Raw genomic sequence first — 14,453 nt, forward strand, 5'->3', positions numbered from 1 at the left:
TTTCACTTTTGGAATTTAGTAATTTAGTAATTTGACAAAACTCACATTGAATGATGTCATTTGCTTTAATTTGTGGTGCATGTTGTAACATTGGATTCACCAGGTTCATTGTACATGAAATCCATACCTTTAGAGCTCAGAGCCCTGTCTGTGTAGCCATCAATTATTATGTTTGGGCAATAAGCCCATTTATATGCAAAAGACAACAGGACCAGAGTTCATAGTGTAAAACTGGGAGCTGAATGATCAAATTAAAATGAATCAAAGAACCTGACTGCCATGGCCTAAATATTTCAAAGGGAAAAGGAAATAATATTTTCATCTTATTTCAGGTAATCAATTATTGTCAACAAAATAATGTGACCAAAGTCAATGCTTTTTAAAAATGAACCTTTCAACTTGAAGAGAATCAAAAAATAAATTCAAATGGTAGCTTGATAATATCATTGTCTACTATTAAAGTTTAACACGCCACATTCTGTATGTGCCTGTCCTAAGTTAGGAGCCTACAATTCAGTGGTTGTTATTTATTGCTGTATCATATTTGTTATTCATTTATTGTTTTATACATAATTCAAGCTGGTAGTTTTCTTGTTTGAATTGTCTTACATTTTTAATTTCGAAGCATTTTAAAGCAGACTTTGCTGTATGGGTTATGCTTATTGTTGAAGGGATGTAGGAGACCTGTAGTTGCAAACTTCTAACTTATTTGGTGTCTGGTGGACAGTTGTCTCATTAGCAATAATACCACATTTTCTTATTTTTTTCCGGCTTCTTCCAACTGACTGCCACACAATAGAACAATAGCGTTGAAAGTGGTGTTAAACACCAAACAATCAATCCTATTTTTAGAATAATAACAAGACAAATTAAAGTTGGAAGTGTATAATATGTATCATTAACATAACAAATAACTTTATGTAAAATCTAACAACTATATGCATGCATAAATACTGCCAAATATATACAAATATAAAAATGTCGCTTAAAAATACATACAAACAAGCTATATGAGACTTATTATGAACTTAACTGGGACCAAACATTTAAAAGTTACAAAATAAAAACACCAGGCTTGAAAACATGATAAAATATCAACACACCAGGATTATGAAAAAAACTATATATTAAATAAAACTTAAAAATTTGTAAAAGAACTTGAGACTCTTTATCAAAGATTTTGTAGCATATAAGACAAAATTTAGTAGAAATTTCTATAAAACTGACATATTTTATGCAGCACTGATAACTATCAAAGCTGCCATTCAAACATCAGTCATCAGTAATACATTTAAGGGGACATAGCTGCTATAACTAAAAGTCAGTCTTGTCAAACTTGTCAAAAACAAAAAAAAAAGGACATATATTAATTATACGTCTTTGCAAAACACAAAAAAGTGTCAACTTGTGCTTTTTAGGTTTTTATGATGTGCTAAATGATAACAATAAATGAATGAAGATGATAAATTTGCAATCTTGTGGTTAATTGCAAAATTGCAATGATGAGAGTAACATTATTAGATTTTCTTGAATAAATTAAGAACTAGCACTAACTTGTCTGGAGAAACATAGTTCACCTATGTTAAATACATATACACCATTATATTTTACAAATTACAAAAGTGAAAAAATAAATTTAACTAAAACACACACTTTACTTTGATTTTTTTTCAAAATAAATAATTTATGTAAATTTGGATATACATGTATAACACAATCAATTTCTAAGACATAATATACATATATATATATCTGCAATTGATTTTTACAAATTTTATACAATCAATCTGACAATACTTCTATTATCATCAACACAAACAAATACAAAAGGCCAAATATGTATATATATATACACACAAATTTGATAACTTTTCAATATATATATACATGTGTACTATATTTATACACAACAAACAAACTTGCCACATTGGGACTATAAATAAGCAACACAGAATTACCCTACAAACATGTCTAGCATTTAATGCTTCGAGTAAATACATATGGCAAGTTACGTGATTCGATATCACAGTTTCGTTAACTAAGAGTACAAAATCAAATATTATCACAGACACATATGGAGATCCTTTATATTTGTAAAAAAATGTCAACATTCAACATAAAAACTGGAATGGCAGTATATAATGTCAATTCATTGCGTCCACTCGAGAGTATTTTGATTCCCAACACTACATGATGTATAAAATGTTCAAAGACCATTAGCCTCTTCAGAATCAAAAGAATCATGGGTAATCTCATTGTTCGTACACCAAAATGAAAATAACGTTACATCATTGGTTAATTTTCCATTGTTTAGTACATTTTAAAACAAACATAACATTTTGGTGTACGCTTTTGAAAATATTACCCAGAATACATTAGATTCTGAAATGGTGAATTATAAAGGAGGTGGTCCATTATTATATCGTAACATTGGACCTAACGATCGACCAAAATTGTTCATAAGTACGCAACTATAGTCTTCTTCTGTCATCGGAACTAAACTGGCTATGCCAAGTAACAGTAAAAGAAAGATTTGAAATGGTAGAGCTGTTCTAAGGGCTCGACGGAAGTATGACGGTCTTCGTTGACTTTCCACATCATGTAGTTCTGTTGAGCTATAAAGTAAATAAATAATCAATTAAATATATGAAAACAAGATGTGTGTCATTGTTTAAAATCATAATATTATTCTACGATTTTTACTTAAAAGTTTTATTGCTATACTGGCTGACCATATATATATATATGTGTGTTCTTGTAACCGAAAAGAACTATTTTTACTGTTAAATAAACCAAAATAAGTAATTACTGAAGCAATAGTCTGAAGAAATTATATCATGGTAGGCCAGTATTCACAATTAAAGACGCTAGCTAGCTATTAGATGATTTGTGAAGTATCAATGAAGAAATGATTCAAAATCTACTAATCTTTATAGAATGATTACTACTAGCACTAGTGTGTGTGTGGATGAAATGGTGTGCTTCTGTGATTTGAAATTGAGTGATGAAAAGATTAAATGATGATGTTTGCCCTTTAAATTGTAGTAACTCTCATATGATTTGCCTTACTTATTTTTCAATCGAAGCTTTGTACAGTTATAAGACAATTTTAAGATGGAAAATTATTTACAATTGATTAATTGAGCTATTCAAACATTTTTGGCAACTAATTCTATATTGTTAAAATGTCATATTTGAAGTCAGCATGTATTGTATGATTGGCCTAGATATTTCATAAAACAAAAATTTGTAATAAATAGCCTGGTTATAATTTTTATAGTAAGCGATATTTAAAACTAATTATCAGTAAAAAGCATTAACTTTTCCAGAGACAAATAACGTCTCTGACTGTTCTAAAATCTAATGCAAAATATTTAACCCAGTACTTGATTATTATTAAAGCAGTACAAGAAAAAAATAGCAAAAAAAGTAAAAACATAAAAATAATCTTCTACATCACTTGGTCTGAGGTGGAGAGTTGTCTCCTTGGCAATCATTACCACATCTTCTTATTTTTAAATTGTATATTTTGCATTATTTTTTCACATATTTTTTTCTTTCTTTTTTTTCTTTTTTTTTTTTAAATAGTCTGTTTTAAAACAGTTGCTATGAAACATTGTCTTCTATTTAATGCAATAAATCATGTATTTAAGATTTTGAGACCATTTTGTTAGATTTTGCATTGTGTAGATGTAAAAGTATGAACATATTTGTGTTTCTCAGTCTTTAGTCTTCTATGTTGTGTTTTGTAGACTGTTATTTGCCATGGCGTTGTCAGGTCATCTTTGACTTATGAGCTTGAATATAGTCAGACTTCTATTTTAATAAAGAAGATTATTTTTTTTAATTTTAATTCTTTGTCACAACATAAGAAAACTTAGTGATATTTTTTTCCAGTCTGACATTAAGCATTGATTTACATGCTGCAAGCATCCAACATATTTATAGTCTAAAGCATCCAACACAATTATTTAATCTAATGCTACAATTCTAACTAAATATAGTTATTATATCACATATAAAGTACTGGGTGGCCCAAGTTATGACATGCTTTGATAACCATTACAATGGATCATGCACAGACAGAAAAGAGAAATATACTATAAGAAAAAAAAATGAATATGGTGACCATTTTCTTTAATGAAATATGAAAAATGAATGAAGATGAAAAAAATGATAAAATGTTTGATGATGGCTAGTAAAATTAATATCAATTATGAATAAGATATTTTTGGAAATGTTTTCTTCCAAATGGTTTAATTCTTGATTACAGAAGTACAGTCAAACCTGACTACAGTCTTCTCTATACAGAATATCTACTTTTAAGTAACAGTAAAACATACTTAACATGTACATGCAGTGGCATGCAGTTTCAGGAGGAGATTTTCAAAAATGAAACATTATTTTGAGATTAACCAAAAAAATAGGCTGAAACAGCATCTCTTTTCCTAGGTATAACCTCTTGTGTTCCCTTGAAACATTGATTAAAGCACACATGTTACCTGTACACAAAGCTTACAATCTTAACCTGAGTTTAAAAACATTTGCTCATAAATGACACATAGTTTTCTTCCTTGCAATCGAGACCCCTATATTTGTTCAGGTCTGACTGTTTACAATTTATAAAACATTTTTTTTCAGTTTAAAACCAACATAAATGATCACATATATGATTTTATAGCTTTACATATTTTATGTATAAGTTTAACCTTTATGCAGGCCTTTTGGTACATAAACATATTGATAATTTGTAAGTAATATAATAGACCTGTTACATCTTGAATAACTAGAGGCTCTAAAGAGCCTGTGTCGCTCACCTTGGTCTATGTGCATATTAAACAAAGGACACAAATGGATTCATGACAAAATTCTATTTTGGTGATGGTGATGTGTTTGAAGTTCTTACTTTACTGAACGATTTTGCTTCTTACAATTATATCTATAATGAACTTTGCCCATTAGTAACAGAGAACTATATTTGGTAAAAATTTACATAAATTTACCAAATTAATGAAAATTGTTAAAAATTGACTATAAAGGACAATAACTCCTTAAGGGGTCAATTGACCATTTAGGTCATGTTGACTTATTTGTAGATCTTACTTTGCTGAACATTATTGCTGTTTACAGTTTATCGCTATCTATAATAGTATTCAAGATAACCAAAAACGGCAAAATTTCTTTAAAAATTACCAATTGGAGGGCAGCAACCCAACAACCAGTTGTCCAATTCATCTAAAAAATTCAGGGCAGATAGATATAGACTTGATTAACAATTTAACTTCTTGTCAGATTTGCTCTAGATGCTTTGGTTTCATAGTTATAAGCCAAAAACTGCATTTTACCCCTATGTTCTATTTTTAGCCGTGGCGGCCATCTTGGTTGAATGGCCAGGTCATCGGACACATTTTTCAAACTAGATACCCCAAAGATGATTGTGGCCTAGTAGTTTCAGTGGAGATTTTGTAAAAGATTACTTAGATTTATGAAAAATGGTTAAAGATTGACTATAAAGGGCAATAACTCCTAAAGGGGTCAACTGACCATTTTGGTCATGTTGACTTATTTGTAGATCTTACTTTGCTGAACATTATTGCTGTTTACAATTTATCTCTATCTATAATAATATTCAAGATAATAACCAAAAACAGCAAAATTTCCTCAAAATTACCAATTCAGGGGCAGCAACCCAACAACCGATTGACCGATTCATCTGAAAATTTCAGGGCAGATAGATCTTGACCTGATAAACATTTTTATCCCTGTCAGATTTCCTCAAAATGCTTTGGTTTTTGAGTTATAAGCCAAAAACTGCATTTTACCCCTTTGTTCTATTTTTAGCCGTGGCGGCCATCTTGGTTGGTTGACCAGGTCACGCCACACATTTTTTAAACTAGCTACCCCAAAGATGATTGTGGCCAAGTTTGGATTAATTTGGCCAAGTAGTTTCAGAGGAGAAGATTTTTGTAAAAGATTACTTTAATTAACGAAAAATGGTTAAAAATTGACTATAAAGGGCAATAACTCCTAAACGGGTCAACTGACCATTTTGGTCATGTTGACTTATTTGTAGATCTTACTTTGCTGAACATTATTGCTGTTTACAGTTTATCTCTATCTATAATAATATTCAAGATAATAACCAAAAACAGCAAAATTTCCTCAAAATTACCAATTCAGGGGCAGCAACCCAACAACCGATTGACCGATTCATCTGAAAATTTCAGGGCAGATAGATCTTGACCTGATAAACATATTTACCCCATGTCAGATTTGCTCTAAATGCTTTGGTTTTTTAGTTATAAGCCAAAAACTGCATTTTACCCCTATGTTCTATTTTTAGCCGTGGCGGCCATCTTGGTTGGTTGACCGGGTCACGCCACACATTTTTTAAACTAGATACCCCAATGATGATTGTGGCCAAGTTTGGTTTGATTTGGGCCAGTAGTTTCAGAGGAGAAGATTTTTGTAAAAGTTAACGACGACGGACGACGACGACGGACGACGCCGGACGCCGGACGCCGGACGCCAAGTGATGAGAAAAGCTCACTTGGCCCTTCGGGCCAGGTGAGCTAACAAGGGGAAGTAATGCACCATAAATCTTCATGCAAACCCATGCATTTATCTCCCATGGTTACCTCCAAAGGTCATGAACATAAAGCTGAATATTTTTTTTTTAAAAAGAGGGGGCATCTTTCCAGACATTTTATAAAATAAAAACTCATTTTTGTATCACTCCCATTTTTTCCCCTTATATCTTTTATGAATTCAAGTTTTAGCATTCTATAAAAGAGTGCCCTAAAGAGTTTTCAGAAACATATACGGTAATTTGTTAAGATGCAGTCTATCCTACGACACAGAAAAACAAACATTACACACAGGACAACACATTCAACAACAATTGTATACCAACACTCTTACATTTCCAGGGATTTCTAGTAAGAACAAGGCAATAATTGTATAGTAGAAAGAATCGAAAGTAGATCAGGGATGTTCAGCTTTAAGTTACCAAGCATAGGATTGTTACAAGACGCATACAGTTATGCATGGCTTTCGGGCCACCACCTACGATGCATAGTAAAATCATAACAGTAAATTATAAAGTGCCATATTACGTGATGTCATCTTGACATGCGCCACCCGGCCAAAAGGGTCTCACCCACCGTAGTAGCTGTGAAATCAATAAAACATGTGAGATATTCTATATATAGTGATGATCTGGTTCCCATACTTACCAGTTCTATCATTTAGTAATTGTGTATGATAAAAAGAATTATAGACATAATTTCACTATACATTTACCATGTGAAAAGGGGTATCTATTTACCATGGCCAAGGTCATGTGATTTTTGGATAACTAAACGCTGATCATAAAGACAAATGTAAACATTAATGATTTCCTTGTTTTTTCTCTCGTAAAAAAACCATTTTACCAGTAACTGTTCCAAAAAGTTTCTACAAAATTCTACTATACAATGTGACTTTAAAAGATAAAGAAATTTTTAAACTGTTTTATATAAAGCAGTGGTGAGCTTAATAAACATTTATTTTTAAATTTACAAAGAATCCATGGTTTAAATCAACAGCAGATAACCCTAAATCAGAAAATTTATCCAATACATATAATAATATATTATTTGGAAGATAGAGATTAATTTCTGGAGTTTCAACTTTCAACACAATAACTGCCAGCGATTTAAAACATTTATGTGTACCAATACGAATGATAGAAACAATGTCACATAAATGGCACACAGCCATATACAACAGTTGTTCCAAAAGAAAATAATTAGTTTCAGACATTTTGTGTAAAAGGGATCATAATCCCTATTTGGATGATTAAAAATGACTGCTGTTATGAATGAATTAAATCAAATAATTTTCTACTATAGTTTTTAATTGATGTCAAATATCAAAGAAATCTCGACTAAATGTTATTTTGGAACAGCTGAAGTGCAATATACATAAGAGTATACATATTTGCCACCATATAATTCAACAACAACAACAACACAGTGTACAGTGCTGTGTGGTACACATATTGATACATTGTACTTTTAAAACATAAGACAAATCATCAACCCATTACATAAAGAAAATTATTTTTTGTCAATTTTTCTCTATAAATCATTGATTAAAAATAAACAATATTTTGAACATATATCACAATCAATCTCAGAATTATTAGTAGTTCTTATATGAGCTGTTGTGCATTTTTTTTTATAATTTTGAAATTTCAATATCAAAAGAACACAATATGTATAAAACCCTTTTTTTTTTGTTTTATATTAAATGATTTTAAAAAAAATATAAAAATGTTAAGAGAATTCATTAATTACTTAATTAAAAAAATTATCATGAAAATACAAATAACAAGAATGTGTCCATAGTACACGGATGCCCCACTCGCACTATCATTTTCTATGTTCAGTGGACCGTGAAATTGGGGTCAAAACTTATTTGGAATTCAAATTAGAAAGATCATATCATAGGGAACATGTGTACTAAGTTTCAACTTGATGTAACTTTAACATCATCAAAAACTACCTTGACCAAAAACTTTAACCTGAACTTCGCACTATCATTTTCTATGATCAGTGGACCATGAAATTGGGGTCAAAACTATAATTTAGCATTAAAATTGGAAAGATCATATCATGGGGAACATGTGTACTAAGTTTCAAGTTGATTGGACTTCAACTTCATCAAAAACTATCTTGACCGAAAACTTTAACCTAAAGCGAACGGACGCACAGACAGACGAACGGACGGACAAACGGAGGCACAGACCAGAAAACATAATGCCCCTCTACTATCGTAGGTGGGGCATAAAAACTAGATAAAATTAGTTGTTGAAAATTTACATGTATTTGAAATAAAAAAATTGAGAAATATCGAAAAAGAATAGCAATAGGCCATGTAGTTACTAACTAAAAGTTTTGTGCTTTTATCAGAAAAAAGCCAAGCATAACATCAAAACAAAATTTAGGAATAGCTTACAGAAAGTTTCTATCAGTCTGTTTGAAAAGCAAGAATTGTTAAACATTTATGAAATAGAAATTATACAAAATACCCTAAATATAATTCCACTACATGAAATAATTCAGGATGTACTAGTTGATGAAATGTCTTCTATTGTCACACTTAAACTTTACATTGAAACGATTTATTTTAGAATACCGGTAGTCAAATTAATGTGCTGCGCAAAAAGAAACCAAAAAATTATCAATGCATTCTTTGCAGAAAAACAGAGAGATAAGAATTTATCAATGTATGCTACCCTCTAAAAATACCAAAATAAATAATGGTAGATAATTTTAAATTTCTACAGCACTTTTGTGGTATCAATTATTGTACCATACCTGACGAGTGACAGCAAACGGTGATCTTGTACGGACGGATGACCCTGGACGGAGTGGTGTATACCTAGTTCTCGGTGTACTGGTTCTTGCAGAATAACTGGACAATCTGCTATCAATTAAATCTAATGATAATGGCTACAAAAATTAAAATCTAATTTTAAAATATTATTTTGATAGTTACAACAAAAGTCATTGAAGTATTTACTATTTCTTTTACAAGTTGGAAGGTCAATGTTATCACAATTTATTGAGAGTTTTATCCAAAGTGACTGTATAATAAAAAAAAAAACAAGAGGCTGTCACAACGACAGCAAACCGGATTTATTAATATTTATTTGTGTCCTGGCAATATCACAAGAACCATTACTGATGAATGGTGAAAGTGAAAATCGTCAATATCAAATTTGACCTCCATTTTGTCATCAGTATCAACATATCAAAATTTGAAAAGCTTAGATTGAATGGTTCATGAGTAAATGCAACAACGTGAATGGAAACGCCATTTTACAATCTTTCAAGAACCATAACGCCTGAACGGTAAAAGTCAAAATCGTCATTATTGAACTTGACCTCTATTTTGTCATCAGTAACAACATATAAAAATTTCAAAAGCTTTGGTTGAATGGTTCATGAGAAAATGCACGGACACGACTGGAAACTCCATTTTTCAATCTTTCAAGAACCATAACTCCTGAACGGTAAAGGTCAAAATCGTCATTATTGAACTTGACCTCTATTTTGTCATCAGTAACAACATATTAAAATTTGGGAAGCTTTGGTAAAACAGTTCATGCGTAAATGCGCGGACACGACTGAAAACTTCATTTTTCAATCTTTCAAGAACCATAACTCCTCAACGGTAAAAGTCAAAATCGCCATTATTGAACTTGACCTTCATTTAGTTGTCAGTAACAACATATTAAAATTTAAAAAGCTTTGGCTGAACGGTTCATGAATTAATGCACGGACAACATTTGATTGCTGCCCGCCCGGCCGCCCGGCCACCGTACATCCCCAAATCAATAACCGACATTTTTGTCACAAAAATCCGGTTAAAAAACTTAATTAAAACAATTTTCAAGACCTCTTAAACTTTTTTTGTTGATAAAACAGGATTTATGCAAGAACTCCTAAAAATGATGTAAATATGGAAAACAACTCTGAATAATTCAATGTCAAGACAAGAATATGAAAAAAAATCTCTACGATGCAAAAAACATTATAATATATAACCATCCTTAGGTTGTCAAGTTTGGTACCGTTAATGTTATTACTAACCACTGGGTCAATGCCTCTGCTGGTGGACGTTTAGTCCCAGAGTGTATCACCAGCCCAGTAGCCAGGACGCCGGTACTGGCATGAAAATACAGATTTTTTGTGTTATTAAATTTGCTGTTACAAAATGTTAAAAATTATTATAAATTAAGAAATGTATCTCCCTCATGCAAAGCTCTGATTCCTTTCACGGATTTGGCTATACTTTTTGAAACTTTTGGATTATAGCTCTTCATCTTTTATATAAGCTTTGGATTTTACATATTTTGGCCACAAGCATCACTGAAGAGACATGTATTGTCGAAATGCGCATCTGGTGCAGAAAAATTGGTACCGTTAATGTTATTATATGTAATTTTTGTGTTTGGACTTATTTTCTTGAAATCAATTATCATAAAATGTTTGTAACAAACATAAACTCAGTAGCGTATAGAAAATCTACCAAACAAAAATTCATTAGAATAGCTGAATACTATATAAAAATTTCTTACCGGAGAAGCAACATCAGGTGACACATTGAGTCGCTCTTCCAGACTAACTATATATGATTTACATAGTCGTAACAATGCTCTTAGTCTATTTGATATAATGTGAGTTTTATCTTTAGCATTCAGCATCTCTGCAGAATCGTCATTTATCAGAAGTTGGTCTGCTGTCTCTTTTAATGACTGAACTCTGGGTTGGTTTGATTCCATGTCTAATTTTAATTCCTGAAATAAAATGCATGAATTAGATTTAAATTAACGTCTCTTCTTCGTTGAATTTTTTTCGGGGGGTTTTAACAAATTTTTTATCATAAAAATTAAATTAGATTGAACAACAGGCAAAGCCCTTTCCACATTGAAGGCTGCTTTAGAAACATGTGTTGTGCAGACAGCAATCAGTATCATACTTACAGTCAAACCTGTATATAAAGGTTAGAAACGGAAAACACTGAAGGAGTTGGGAGGAAAAACAACTGTTTCTTGATTTACTGATTTGATCCATTGTTAGAAGTTGTTTAATCTATGCTTTTACCATTTAGAGTGACCCTTGTAAAGGACCTAAATTTATTTTTGTTTTTTTAGGTGGGTTTCCTGTTGCTCAATCTTTGTTTTTTCTATTTAGTGTTTATTTTAGCATTTTCATATTTTTTTATGATGGTGTCTTGTGTAATTTTTATACCATAAGTAAAATAGTTTTTGGATGCCTTTTGGTATCTCACAATGCCTGATGTAACCTTACATGCTGTATATATATTTTTTTTTTTTCCTACAATTCTTACGATAAGTTTTAAAATCAATCTGGATAAAGAGTTTCAAAACAATTATATCAGTTCTCAAAAATTAAGAACATGAATAATATGTCTACCACTACAGTATGCTAACCTTTAATTTTCTAAGTTTTGTCCACAAAGCACTCTCGTCAGCACTTCTGTTGATTGGTTCACATTGCTGGACTTTTGTTTCTACACTTTCTAACCAGAGTAACAAGTCATGAATAGTAATATGGAATTCTTCACAATGAATTAAAGATATTTTTAAATCGTTCTGCATTAAATTGGCACGGTCACATATTGCCTCCCAGCGTTTATTCATATGTCTCAATTTATCACGGAGTTCTCTCCCTTCTTGTGTCCGTAAATTTGTAAAGTTTTTACTTGTAAGATTTAGTGATAAAACTCTTGCTTTCTTGGATTCTAGCTGAACAAGAAAATCCTGTAAAAAATAGAAGAACCTTAATATCTTAATACCGTTACAATAAATAATAAAAAGATAAAATATATTGTTGTCAATTCTTATATTACTGTAATGAAAATATAATACATTGTATTTTACATAAATGCATACCGATATATATTTATAATATTCAAACATAACCAAAAAACATGGATACTAAAAAATTATATAGTATTGATCTGTGTATGTTCTGTGATTTCAGAAATTATAGTGAAACTTTTGTTTATTGGAAAAAAATGCAATATATTGAGCATACAATTCAGAGCCTGAGGGACAAAATAGGTTTTTGTAAACCCTACTCCAAGTTATTGTATAGAAAATTATCTTTTTCATGTTTATATAAACTCTACCCGTCAAATCAAATGACATTTTTTTAATCAGAATTTTGACACTTTTCAGTAGTGTAGTTTTCAACTGTCTGCTGTATTCCTTTCTATTTTTAACTTTATATGCCTGGACTTTTTTTTTTATCTTAGCATAAGATTGCCCCTGACTGATGCATAAAATAAATGGGTTAGCAATAAAAAAATATTGTGGCACATCATGCTTAATTCCATTAGAGTTTAGCAACATCTATTATTATCTATTACAAGTCACTGTGTGAAACTCAAATGACGTTATTAGATGATGAAATGAAAAAGGTGATTTTTCCACACAAACCTGAATGTATTTTTTCGATGTGTGAAAAACACAGAGACCTTACCACAAAATATACTCACAGTCTAAAATAAAAATTCAGTAATTTTGAGCTCTTAGTTTCAAATTTCTTAGAAGCATAATCAAATTCCAAAGTAATGAATTTGTATGAGCTATCACTTTAAGGAAACAAGATTCATTTTCTATTTCTAAAAGTGTTATTTTTTCTAGATCATGTTCCTTCTTTTTCTACGCAATTTCTATTGATAAGAAAAAAGTGAATAGCTGCAAGTTCTGCTCAACCTTTTGAAGCACCAGAGGTCACTCCCCCTCCTCCCCACCATTTTTTTGCAACTGGTGTTTGTGTTGCTTAGACATTCTACTTTTCTATGAAGTAATTTGTGGACTTTTATGTGTCTTTTCCTAAATTTTCTTGTTTTGCCATGGCATTGTCAACTTCACTTTGACTTATGAGTAAGGGAGTATATAGAGGTGATTCCGTCAAAGTCAGGAACATGTCTAAATGGGGTTGCATCTAAATGTTTATAATGTTAAAGGCTGATTTCATGGAAGTCTCTGTTAAATTCATTCACAATTTGTCAATCTTTAAGAAATTAGAGATTAATAAAAAGTAAGGTAACTTATTGGTTTTGTTTAATGGCATTTTTGGAGTTGCTGTTTCATTGAGATAATCTCAAAATTTTAATCTAGGTAATGAATCAATTTTATAATACTCAATGTGCCAATATCTGCTATGAAATTTTAATAATGATGATAGTTGACTTGTATTTGTATTATAATTTAAGAACATATGTTTTATAGTCTCTCATAACTCTTTATAGAGCGGCTCTTGTTGTTAACTTGTGTGTTATAATAAGCTGTATATAAAACAAGTGATGAGACTTTAAGGAAATATTTGTCTTGTGTTGTCTATGTTATATGAATTATCAAAGTGCATTAATATTCATATGTTTAATTAATTTGTGTACACATGCCTTAAAAGTGAATTTAATTCAAAGCGATTCATATATCTTTGCCAACTACGATATAGAATTTCAGTTGTTCACTAAATATGTATACCATGAAAACTAGAACAACTTATACATATAAACAAATTTAAATATTTATTTTGTATAAACAAAAAAGCTTCATGCAAAAAGGTGTGGAACTCAATTATTTGTAACTGACAATTGTTTACCACTTATAGTGCCTAAAATCATATCCAAATGAAAAAAAGTCATATCATACATTTACCCAGACAAAGAATAAGAAACCAAAGATTTTAATATCATTTGCATTTCCTTCCATTATTTTACAATTTATAAAACAAGTAATTTTTATTATTTTAAATCAATTTAGATATATTTCACATTCTGTACTTACAGAAGTAGGTGGGAAAAAATGCAGACTAATTTCCTTTTTGGTAATGATTTAACGAAAAATGTTCTATTTCTTGAAGTAT

General features: G+C 30.7%; 1 protein-coding gene across 1 annotated transcript in view; it reads right to left on the reverse strand.

Moving 5' to 3' along the window:
* Positions 1–869: 869 nt before the first annotated feature.
* Positions 870–14,453, reverse strand: part of LOC139516150 (nesprin-1-like) — a 246,966-nt gene continuing 233,382 nt past the window's right edge. The window contains exons 143-147 of the mRNA XM_071306037.1: positions 12,005–12,334; positions 11,129–11,347; positions 9,363–9,497; positions 7,116–7,171; positions 870–2,615 (exon numbers count right to left, since the gene is read on the reverse strand). Of these exons, the coding sequence (XP_071162138.1) occupies positions 2,396–2,615; positions 7,116–7,171; positions 9,363–9,497; positions 11,129–11,347; positions 12,005–12,334 (960 nt within the window). The 3' untranslated portion in view covers positions 870–2,395. The remainder of the gene's footprint in view (positions 2,616–7,115; positions 7,172–9,362; positions 9,498–11,128; positions 11,348–12,004; positions 12,335–14,453) is intronic.

Source organism: Mytilus edulis, chromosome 3 (genome assembly GCF_963676685.1).
Source record: "Mytilus edulis chromosome 3, xbMytEdul2.2, whole genome shotgun sequence".
Classification (NCBI taxonomy): Eukaryota; Metazoa; Mollusca; class Bivalvia; order Mytilida; family Mytilidae; genus Mytilus; species Mytilus edulis.